Source organism: Hemicordylus capensis, chromosome 6 (genome assembly GCF_027244095.1).
Source record: "Hemicordylus capensis ecotype Gifberg chromosome 6, rHemCap1.1.pri, whole genome shotgun sequence".
Lineage (NCBI taxonomy): Eukaryota > Metazoa > Chordata > Lepidosauria > Squamata > Cordylidae > Hemicordylus > Hemicordylus capensis.
Genome location: NC_069662.1, coordinates 62233161 through 62245760, shown reverse-complemented (window position 1 = coordinate 62245760; position 12600 = coordinate 62233161). Strand labels below are relative to the sequence as shown.

The window sequence follows — 12600 nt, the reverse complement described above, 5'->3', positions numbered from 1 at the left end:
ATGCTTCTGCTGCAGACTTTAAAGAAAAACTACAGATACTTAGACAAAGTGAGCATCTGGTTAAATGTCATGGAGATGTGGCAGCTTTTAGAGTGCCTTATGACTACGTGGACGAACGTCAGAGATGACGAACAGCAAAATGGATTTGCTGCTTATATTATGATCGTAAATCTTACCAGCAACAGCAAGAAGAGGAGTGCCAACTTATCTACTAACCTTGTTTAAGATGAAGAATCTAATCAGCACAAACAGGACACCAGACATCATACCAGATAACAGTGGGGAGATAAACCAAGAAGCAACTGAATAAAAGAAACAAAAGCAGATGCAACATCCAATAAGTGGCAAAATTTCATCAAAAGAGAAACACTGAAAAGGAACACCATAATCAATTGACAATGACCAACATTTATATTGTCTTAAAAGTTGTCTGTTGCAGAAAGAGGGCTCACAGACTGGCTCAAATCAGTAGAAAGTTAAGCACTTTTAAGTCAATTGATTTCAACGGAAGAGTACAGCATGCACCTACATCAAACCTGTGGTTTTGAAAAGTGCTTAGTTTTATCTGGATTGTGCCAGATGTATTTTTTTAAAGCCTTGCAACACTGCCTTACAAGTGCTCTCAATGAAATCCTAAACCAGCTCCTACTCACTTCCAAAACACTATTTTATCAAAAACTGTGCACAAGATCAAAAGGACAGTGATGATAGAAAACCCATCCAGTCCAGTGTTGGGATCATCTACAGGCACTATTGGAAACAGGAATGCACTCCCTGTTAAAATCAGAGTTTCTCCATTTCTGGCTGTTTTTAAAAAGACCCTGAAGGCACACCTGTCTTCTCAGGCTTTTAATTAATTTTATATCATAATTGCTTTAATCATTTTATCCTGGTTTTTATTTTTATTTTTAACTTAAGGACACCATCTAGGGATGAACATGTCAAGTGGTACAGAAATATGATAAATTTAAAAAACTAACTAAACTAACTAAAAACATAAATAAATATTAGCCCTAAGAAAGAACACAATTATTTTTATAGCCATATTAAAATGTTTGTTTAAATTACAAGTTCCAAATTACTCCAGGAAGTTAACACTATTTAACATACAGTTAAATAATTAAATTATCTTATGAAAATTCATATTTTTAAAGAGGATTCCAATGAAGCATGATCTCTGTGTGTAAAATAAGAGGAGAGTTTACTGAATATTGTAGGGAAACTCCAATGCATATCCCTAATGATAGTCCACATCAACTAATTCCACCAGCTTCATGGGCAGCAGAGTTAGAGCATTACACACAGAAAGAAGTGGAAAGAACCCACTTACCTATTTGCTGGAGGTCCACCCAGAAAGTTTTTAGTTTCAGATGTCATTTTAATTTTGCTTTTTCTTTCAGCACAAGTATATAATATTAAAAATTAAAAAATGAAACTATAGGTCAGACTTCAAGCAGCTCTACACTTGGAAGGATTAAGAAATAAGTCCCAGTCATTATGCACTGCACACTGTGGTTTACATAGCACTAAATCTAATTGCTTTAATCAGAAATATCCGCTTTCCATTTCCAAACTTTACATTTCGTGCCTTCAGGTACGAAAATCACTACAGAACCCATGGTAGGATGTCTGTAGCCTTACTGTTTTCTAACTGGTGCAACCATAACAACTCAGAACGTCCTTCCCAATTCAGTATTTACAAGTCTGCTGTGGATCAATTCAAGCACTACAGAACCAGATCTCCATATTTCAGTTTCAAATGCTCATGTGTCCCCGCTTCCTTTCCATGGTTTGCTAGAACATCTGAATTGAGGACATGCTTAAAGCTAATCAAGACCACCTAGAAACCATGACTTAAGGCCATGGCTTGAAGTTGGTTTATGCTTCAGGATACCCAGGCAATTTTCATTAGCCATCAGCAACATGCCCTACTCCCCAAGTTATGGCTACAACAAATAAAGTAAGGGGAGGAACTCTATGTAGCATATTCCCAATCTCCAAGCCATGGTTTGGAGACTGGGCTCTGAATTAATATCTGAATTAATAATGTATGCCAATCTCCCACCGCAAAGCTCTTTTTGTCACAGTCCAACTCTTGATTATCAGGACACACCGCAGAAACAATTTTATGTATGAGAAGTATATTGAAATCGTTAATTCTTGCTTCTAGAATGCTTTTCCCCCCCATTCAAAAGCATTCACACTTGTGAATGCTTGTGCACTAAAAAAGGAAATTTCAGTTACCAATCTTGACAAGTTGCATCCACTGAACTCCTTGTGTGCCAATTGCAACTAATGAAAATCCAATGGTAGCACCCACAATGCAATGAGTTCCAGATATCGGGAGTTTCAAGAATGATGCTATCAGCTGCCAAACAGCAGAGCCTAAAATTGAAGGAACAAAAAAGTAGTATGAACCATAGCATTCATGCAAATGCATTTTATGACATGTCAGCAGCATTCTTGTTTCAAAGCACCCACTTTCCAACCCATAATAAGCCCTTTATCATGAATGTTTTTGTGCATGGACAGAACACTGCTGGAAGAGAATACAAATCTCAAATGCCAACTTCATCCAACACTGCTTTTTACTTGGGTTATAAATAGGACTTTGAGTAAATCTAGACGTCATGTAAACAGCATAATAGTTTTGCCTTGATTTATTTTTATTTATTTAATAAATAAAACAAAATATTTATTTAATAAATATTATTTATTTAATGCACCTTTTCTCTATTTAATATTTATTACTGTAATACCAAGGTGAAAGAATGTTGCTTTGTTACAATGTCACTACTCTTTATGCAACCTGGTAATTCACCTTTCACTAAATTTCAACCTTGGAGTCTCCACAATAAGACAAACACCATTACATTTTAACAATCTGGACTACCAGAACTCTAAGGTGCCTGCATAGCCTTGTAAGGATAGAAACACTAACAGGCTATTTACAGACAGACCAAGCTAGCAAAGCAGATAATGTTTTGAAATGCCACATCAATCTCAGCATAAAATTGCTGTTCCGTTCCCTTATGGGTTCCATGAATACAAAAGGGGGAGGGCAGTTTTTAAAAAATCTTGATGAACGCATCAAAGTACTTTGATGAATGCATCAGTTTCGTTAACTCATTCCTGAGTTTACTGTCAATACCCCTGCTAAACTGGGCAAAGAGGCACCTTTTAACGTGGTGATTCTTTATTTAGCAGGGGGAGAATAATTGGCCCTATCCACCCCCAGCACAGTACCTCCAGTGACTGTTGCTGGTGTCTGTCTTATTTTTTTTAAGATTGAGAGCCCTTTGGGGACAGGGATCCATCTTATTTTATATTATTTATGTATTATTTCTCTGTGTAAACTGCCCTGAGCCATTTTTGTAAGGGTGGTATAGAAATCAAATTAATAAATAATAAATAATGTGCAGCAATCTCATGATGCACAGCAATGTCCTTAACTGCTGCTTACCAAAGGCCTGCATATTCAGATGTAGTAACACAACAGGCAAAACCAACCTCAAATCCTGGATTTGTTGGCCCCAAACAAGTCAGAGTTTGTGGACAGGCTCTGTTTCAGGCATAAACACAAACCTATGATTTAACTAAACAAAGCATGGTTTCATATTATGTCTGAATTCAAACCACCCTACTTCTCACCCACAGCATGCTCTGTAAACAAGGGAATAGTGGCCCAGAATGCAGCTCCCCAGAAGGATATTCTATCAAAATTCCTAGGATTCCCCACCATCACGGCCAAATACATATATATTGTTAGGGGTTGATAAATGTAATTTCTTTGCTGCCTTTCTGGGACTGCAAAACAAGAAGTTTTCAAGTACTAAGTGGGTTAAAACATAAGGACGAAGAGCTGAATTTGGCATGGTAGGTCACATTAAGCAGAAAGTTGGTGCCTGTATACATAGGATGCCAACATGTCAAGTTCTTTAGGAAGTCCTTACTGAGGCATGCCAAGTTAATTGTCTGCATGATGGCACAGTGCAAGGTACAGTTAAAGACCCAAGGGAACAAGGATTAATTACTTTAAAAGCAACAGAAGTAAGATCAAATTTCCCTGCCGGAAGAGCTGACCTATTCTGCCTTAGAGTAAGCCATTAGCACCATATACAACTCCTTCTGGAAGCCAACAAGTAAAACTTACCTTTCCTGGCACCCAGTCCCTAAACAACTGGCACTTTTCCCACAGTGGAAACCTCAATCTTAAAACTGAGCCCAGCTGCTACACAATTTATAGCCTCTGCTTGATTTATTTTAGATAGACTAATTTAGCAATCTTGGGGCCTACAAGAGGACTGCCTTCTGGGACCAAAGACACATGGATGAACTGGCTTAAAAGTTCACGTTGGCAGCTACAGATCTTAAAAGCCTGAATGAAATAGACATAGCACACTCCTCTTAGTTCTCTTTGCGACATTGCAGATCAGAAATAAATGCCATGAAGCTCAAACTCAGCAGAATTCATGGCAAGAATAAAGCTGTTGTAATATAAAAGTTAGTAATCCAATCAGTGCATATTCCTCATTCTCAGTCAAAAAGCAAGACAAGAATAAAGACATGGGAACCCACATGCAGTCCAGCAAAACACTGGTGGCTTAAAGCTGCACAACTGCAAATTTGTTGCGCATGTTGGCCCAAGTTGCATAATGTGATGCCCACTGGAAATAATGGGCACCACATCACACAAGTGCATTTGCATGAACTTTAAGGCTGAGCAGAACTGCCCTGTTCTGCCACAGCATGGGCAGGGTTGGTTGATTGGTCCATCACACTCAGCACAGAACATCCTGCATTTTGCTGCACTGTATGTGGGCCATAAAATTTTAGATGGAATGAATTTATTTCCAGTTGTAACCTATGTCTACTCAAGTAGAGGAGGCATCAGTAAGGATCTAGCTTACTGATGAGATTTATCCTCTGCATCCCATATACTGAGCATATAACAGCATGGGGAGTCCAACCTTCTGACATCATCTCAGTCAACATTCCCTTCAATTATTTTTTAATTTACTGTATGCTTTGGATTTTCTTTTGAGATGAGAAGAGCAGTTCTTTTCACACAGGAACAAATACATATTGCAATACAACTGCACCTTAAATTGTCACTTGTCCTGAATAATGGGGAAAGTTTCTAAAATATTGCTACTGCAGAGATTAACAAGTTAATTCTCTGGCATTGACCTAAAAACCTCTCCACATTTTCAAATATAAGAGTGAGAGTTAAGACCTAGCACGGACTATGTAGAACATAAGAAGAACTACAAGTTTCTTATCTGTAACTTTGGTTCTTCTAGTGGTCATCTGTCCTTTTACACCAATGGGCTATGCGCCTGCGCAGAGAACCCGTCGGAACCTAACAAGCTCAGTTCTCCTGATTTAGGCGGGAACTCTGCCCCCAGCCACTATATGCGGCTGCCCCACTCCACATCCCCTCAGTCACAGAGTCCGCCTTCAGTAGACCCAGTGGGGAGGATGGGAGGGTGTGTAAAAGGACAGATGACCACTAGAAGAACCAAAGTTGCAGGTAATCAACCTGTAGTTCTTCAGCGTGGTCTCTGTCTTTTACACCAGTGGGCGCATAACAAACTAGCACCCAAGGAGGAGGGAACAAACGGAGACAAGGATGTACTCTGCAAGAAGAATTTATTTCATAGAAATGAGATACATCAACTGAAATAGACTGCAGGACAGTCCTGCCATGCCTAGCATTATCCTGTGCCCTGGCATCAATGGCATAATAGTGAATAAAGGAGTGGGGCGAAGCCCAAGTAGCTTCTTGACAGATAGTGTCCAAAGGGACTGCACGATCAAAGGCAACAGAGGACGCCATATACCTGAGTGCACCTTAACGGTTGCAGGAAATTGTTTATGTGCTAAATTGTAACAAAGTTCATTAGTAGACACAATCCACCTAGAGAGGGACTGTGCAGAAACTTGCAAGCCTTTGCGAGGCCCATCATATAGAACAAACAGAGAAGGGGTTTTCCTCCAACCTACCGACCTCTGAACATAGAAGGACAATACTGTCCGAACATCTAAACGGTATAACCTGCGTTCTGCATCGTATGAAGGGTTTTGAAAAGATACAGGCAAGGTGAGTGGTAGGGAGCTATGAAAGGTAGAAACTACCTTCGGAAGGCATTGAACATCCGGCTGGGGCACAACCTTATCTTTATGAAACTGCAGGTATGGTAGATCAACCCTCAGGGCCCACAGTTCATTCACCCTCCTAGTGGAGGTGATCGCCACTAAGAAGGCAACCTTCACGTCAGGAGACGAGGATCAATTGAAGCCAAAGGCTCAAAGGGCAGTCGCAACAAACTGGCCAGAACCACATACAAGTCCCAAGCTGGTGACATAACAGGGTCATCCAGCAAAACATGTGATAAACCCTTCAGAAAACTCTTTATCAGTGGGTCCTTGAACTAGGAAACCCAAGAGGCTGGCGAATGCACCACAATGGCTGCCAAATGTACTCTGAGAGAGGAGAGCTTCAAAGCAGATTCTTCCAAAGATAACAGGTAGGTACAAACATTTTGAACAGATGGGTTAAGAACAACAAACCCATTTTGAGTAGCAAATGTACAGAAACGAGTCCATTTGTGTCCATACAACTTCCTCACTGAGGGCTTTCTAGCCACCAGCAAAATGTCTCTAAGTCACGCTGGGAAGCCAGTAGGATCTTCCAGGCAGTCAGGTGCAGGGACTGGATATCCGGATGGAGCACCCAACATTTCTTCTGCGACAGCAGGTAAGGTAGTGCGGGAAGGCACATCCCAAGTCATCGCCAGCTGCCTCAGAGCTGCAAACCAAGGCCTCCCTCAGCTTGCGAAGAACCTTTGGTATGAGAGGGAATGGTGGAAACAGGTAAAGGATGGGGCCTTTCCAGGACAGAATGAAAGCATCACCCAGAGAGCCCTCCCTTGGAACAACAGAGGACACACTGAGCATTGTTCCGAGATGTAAAGACATCCAAATCCGGAGCATGCCACATTGCAAATATGTCCCGGAGTACACCCTGGTCCAAGGTCCACTTGTGGGAGACCATTTATAGTCTGCTCAGCGTGTCCACCTGGACATTCTACATCTACCCTTGGATGTAGACTGTATGAGGCATCACTGCATGTGCTACACACCAATGCCACAGGTTGAGTGAGAGAAACAGGAGGCTCCTGGAGGCCTTGTCTCCCTGCCAATTATTTAGGCTTTTGCCATCGTATTGTGGGTTTGAATGGTCACTGAACAACCCGCAATTACGGGTAAGAAGCCCCTTAGGGCACTGAATATGGCCAACACCTCCAAGTAATTGATGTGTCGACCCTTCTCTGTTGATGTCCAATGGCGATAACTGCCCAAATAAGCGCCCCAACCTAGCTCTGACGCGTTGGTCGTAACCACCCAGCGTGGAGGGGAGACATGGAAGGGGGAGTTGAGGATCAAATGACGAGGCTTGACCCACCAGGCCGTGGCTTCCCTCACTAACTGAGAAGACGTGCGCTCCAACTCAGCAGAGTCCCGAAGGGGGTCGAATACATCCAGGAACCACCTCTAAATGATGCGCATCTGAAGTCGCGCATGTGGAAACACATACGTGGTGGAAGCCATATGGCCCAACAGGCGCTGCATCGAATGCATGGTGTGTGGCCCTCTGGCCAGGAAAATGGAGGCCAGCTGCATAAGTGCCTCTATGTGGGCCTCCGGGAGGAAGAACTGCTCCAAGCTGATGTTGAAGATCAGCCCTATAAATTGTATCCTGTGGACAGGATCCAGCTGGTACTTCTCGAAGTTGATTTGCAAGTCCAGGCTCTGCAGAGTATTTATGACTGTGCTGAGAGAGCTCAAAGCAGCCCGCTTAGAACCTGCCAGGATGAGCCAGTTGTCCAGACATGGCAGGACTTGTATCTCTTGTTCTTGCAGAAATGCCACCACAGGGGCCAGACACTTTGTAAAGGCCCTTGGGGCTGTCATGAGGCCGAATGGTAAGGCCTTGAATTGGTAGGCGATTCCCCCTATCTAGAAATGCAGGAAACGGCGATGTTGAGGGAGTATGGAGATACGATAGTAAGCATCTCTCAGGTCCAAGGAGACCATCCACAAGTCTTTCTCCAACAGGGCCAAAATAGTTGGTACCGACAGCATCTGGAAATGATTGTAAACAAGGTATTTGTTTAGGCCCCTGGGGTCCAATATAGGGCGCTGACCACTACCTGGATTTGGAACAACAAAATAACGGGAATAAAAACCAGGGCTTGCCATGTTGGCAACCTTCTCAATCACGTCCTTCAAGAGGAGAGCAGAGACCTCCTGATCCAATGCTGGGGTCAACGGAGTAGTCACGACCCCGGACAACGATGGTGTCTGGTGAAACTCAAGGGCAAAACCCATGCGTATGACTGTGAGGACCCACTGGTCCACTTTGATCGCTGCAAAGGGAGCCAGGTGGGTCCGAAAGGCCCAATAGTCATTGCTTCTTCTGAAAGGTATTAGGATGCTGTTTCTGAAACGGAGGCTTATTGGGCTGGAACCCAGACTTGTATCGGGGTTGGAATCTGTTGACCTGAAAGTAACGCTCCGATGAGGACTGCTACTGCGAAGGGGCTTTAGGCTGTTGGTAAGCGACAACCTGGGTTGCCTCTGCGGCTTAGGAACAGAGGAAGAGTAGGACATAGATTTTGCTATACTCCTCAGCTTCTGCACCTTCTGTAAGGTGTCTTCAGTCTGTTCCATGAAGAGGCTAGAAACTTAAAAGGGGAGATCCTCAATCCTAGCGCAGGTCTTGTAGGTCAGCCCAGAAGAATACAGCCAGGCATGCCTCCTGAGAGCTACGGACGTGGTCATCACCTTCACTATGCACTCCACAGGGTGCCTGGCTGAGTAAAGTTCTTGCTTTGCCACTTGGACAGCCTCACGCAGGAAGGCCTTTGCCACATCACACTTATTCTGGGGCAGGAGATCGAAAAAGGGGGCCACCTTTTCCCACAGGAAATGGTTATACATGGCGTTATATGCCAGGTAGTTGGCAACCCGCAAATGTAGAGCTGACGCTGAGTAGAGTCTCCTCCCAAAGGAGTCTAACTTCTTGCCCTCCTTATCACCCGGCGCAGAGTGACTGTGACCTTTAGACTTCTGCAGGGATGCCTCCACAACCATGGAATTAGGGGTAGGATGATTCTTGAAGAAGGTCGTATCCTTCTCCAAACACCAGTTGGGTTGTGAAAGAGTTGCTGGGTTTTTCCAATGTCCACGTAGGACTCCCAATAAGGCAGTGTTAAGTGGCAGAGAGGCCGCTACCTTAGCCTCAACATCAATGAGACCAAATAGAGGGTCCAATTCCCCTTTCTGTTGCATATCAAGACTCACACCGAGGGCTGAGGCCATGTGGGCCACATAGACCGAGTATTGCTTCAAATCTCCCGATGGAGACATAGGCTTAGAGTCTGATTGATTGTCCAAAGGGGACGACCCCAGGGAGACTATGTCTGAGTCCAGAGAGCCAGGTTCACTTTCACTTTCTGTCTCAGGAGGCGCCACTGAATTCAGGGCCAAGACTAGAGGGGCAGACGGGAGCTCAGTCTGGTTTCCCAGTGCTTCCAATACCAACACATCTACTGTCGCAGACGGTACCGAGGCAGGTTGCGGCATTGAAGATCGAAGTGGAACTTCCGAAGGAGATTCGGGCCCCCTAGCATAGTTCCGAAGCTCTCGTTGAGGAGAGCGAGGCCTCCCTTCCGAATGCAAAGGAGCCTTATGCGAATCATGAATAGTCCTGGCTTCTCCATAAGCAGAACCCTCTCGGTACTGAGATCCGTACCAGGGCTTCCCATAGTCAGAACAATAATCAGAGGGATACTGTCTATAAACGACCGTGTCTCGCTGCCAATCTCTGTAGGAGGAGGGTTCATCCACTACATACGCAGAACCTCACGCAGAGACACAGTATCATATAAAGGCCCATGTCGATCCCAGTCTCTCCCGTATCTATAATTGGAGGAGTGCTCCTCTGAGTCCCAACACGCTCTCTGATCCCCAAGCGGGGGCTGCTCCACACGGCGCCTGGGAGATGAATGATATTGAGGCAGCCACAATGCATTTGCAGCGGGTTTGTCTGGCAAATAGGGTTCATAGTCCAACGTAGCTGTCCTGTGAAGGTATGGTCAGGTGTCTGACTGGGAGACATCAAGACCACCAGAGAACCAGTAGGAAGGCAAGGGTCTGTAGAACTTGGTATCGGAGGAGCTGGTACCATTGCTGGGTGACCTTCTGGTGCTTGGTCTACAATTGCCACACCATGCCCTGAAGATGTCAATTTCGGCTTCTTAGCCAGTGAAGCCTCCGAAGAAGAGACTGGCGAGGGCTTCTTCTTTGGGGGGGGATAGTCGGAAGGTGTTGCCCTGCCGGCAGATGCGGAACCAGCGTTGGCTTCTTCTTCTTTAGCAGTACCAAAAGGAGTTCCAGTACCTGAGGTAAAGCTCACTTAGGCAAGTCTTCTAGCAGCACAGAAGGGGCCAAAGCCACAGATAAGTCAGAGGCAGGTGTTGACAACATCGGTACCGAAGCTGGGAGTTCTGGCGCCAGAGGAGCGGAATCCGAGTGCTCTGATTGCATTGAAGAAGCCATTTTAAACGAATGGTTCAAAGACAAGGCCTATGAAGAACGGCCAAGTTCCACAGGGCAGCGTGCAAGTGAGGAGCCCTATTCTTTCGAGCCTCCTTTGGCAATGGATACAGGTCTCGACAATGTGGGATTCCCCCAGGCTGCAAAGACACTCAGTATGAGTATTGGGGGAAGGGCTCTTAGATCCACAGTGAACACATTTCTTAAAGTTCTTTGTGCCTGGCATAGAAAACTTCCGGCCAGCCGGCCACAAAGCCCTGTCCCAGCTGGGATTGGAGCAACAAAGATTGTGGGGGGGGGATGACCGCAAAAATAAAAATGGCAAGAAAAAATGCTACTGCATGACACAAAGAAAGCAACAATAGGCGTGAAAACAGGGAAACAGGAGAAAAACAACAAGAGGATTCAAGAATAGTCCTACTCGTTGCCGAGCCGAAGATTCCACAACATCTACTGAAGCATGGACGATGGAGACTGAGGGGATGTGGAGTGGTGCAGCCGCATATAGTGGGTGGGGCGGGGTTCCCACCTAAATCAGGAGAATTGAGCTTGTTAGGTTCCAACGAGGTCTCTGCGCAGGCACATAGTCCACTGGTGTAAAAGACAGAGACCATGCCGAAAAACATTATATACATTTAGAGAGTGACACAAGCAGAGAGATAGAAAGATGGGAAAATTAGTCCCTGAAAATAAAATAAAAAACCTGAAAGTTAAAATTGATTTTGATATTGATATGAAAATCAAAACTGAACTCAGGGTGGGTTTGTTTTTTTAAAATGTGTGTGTGTTGGGGTGGGGGTTGGGGGTCAGGCTGTAGGATAACTCTGTTTTGAAAAATACATAGTTCTGGTTCACTGAAATGAATGGGCTTAGTAGTGGCAAACTACATTAGATCAGGCTGCAAGACTCTTGCTACACAGTTATGAGAATCTCACAAGGTGGAAAGTATTCTTGCTGTTGGTGGGTTGATACTAATGGGTTTCTGGTGGTGGGATGCAAAATTATACATGGAAGCTGACATGCTCCCCAAGTTCCAGGATTATGGTGTGAGTGCAAAGGAAGACCATATCCTAAGGTGACCCATTTACTTCTGAGTTTACTTTGCTCTAAACAAGATTTAGAAAGTTTTTCAGAACACAAAAGCTACAACGGCAGGCACAGTCTTCAGTAACTTTATGGGATCAGACTATAAAAATAAGTGTTTATTGCACCTTTTAATCTTACTTTGGGCATAAACATAGTGCTGACAATGACAATCAGCCCTCACTAGGGAATGTTTCATCTTCTGTTAAGATTTACAGAATTATGACACCACTGCCAGTACTTTCGGAATCTCTTACAGTGCTGCAAAATGGTATATTATCCTCTCAAAACAAAATATATGTAGGAGCAGATGCATTTTCCTACCTTGCACACTATTAATCTAGTATCCTTGGTTTAAAAAAAGTAACTTAAGTATTTATTTTACTAGCTGAGCGTCATATCATACACTACATTGTATATAGTGTATTTCTAATTCAAATAATAAAATTATTAGAAGCCTTAGTAAGAGCCAATGCCAGTGCAGATGTACCTTTTAACATAAAAGATGCACCTTTTAACTATGGTTAAGGAACAGGAGGGTGGGGCTGTGGCTTGGCAAATTCCCCCCTTCAAAGCTCCTCTCACCATGATTGTTACATCAGCACTAATTTTAACAGCAGTAAAAGGTTCCCTCCTTTTAACCAGTTTCAAACTCCACTTTCAAATCCTGTGTAAGAGGAAACTAGTTAGTATAAACAGCAAATAATACTCTATTCAATAAAAAAGCAGGGGGGATTTAGGGGAGGGAGCACACAATCTTGGGGCCTGCTCCTGACCCCTTAACCTTGGTTGAACATTCAGCAGTGTGACAGCTGCTGTAGCCTCTCAGCAGTTCTAAAGCAAAAGCAAACTTGCACAGAGATAAAGAAGAATGTCTGACACACATTATTTCAT

At 43.8% G+C, this 12600-nt stretch overlaps 1 protein-coding gene across 15 annotated transcripts in view; it reads right to left on the bottom strand.

Moving 5' to 3' along the window:
• The window catches only part of SLC20A2 (solute carrier family 20 member 2), a 120266-nt gene that overhangs the window by 31721 nt on the left and 75945 nt on the right, over positions 1–12600 (bottom strand). For 14 of the 15 annotated variants that reach the window (XR_008309618.1, XM_053260302.1, XM_053260299.1 and 11 more), the window contains 2 exons: positions 2245–2385; positions 217–302 (listed from right to left, as the gene is read on the bottom strand). Coding sequence is in view for 14 of the 15 variants with exons in the window: in XM_053260302.1 (XP_053116277.1) it covers positions 217–302; positions 2245–2385 (227 nt within the window). In the remaining variant the exon portion in view is untranslated. The remainder of the gene's footprint in view (positions 1–216; positions 303–2244; positions 2386–12600) is intronic. The other variant, XM_053260306.1, reaches the window with a different exon arrangement.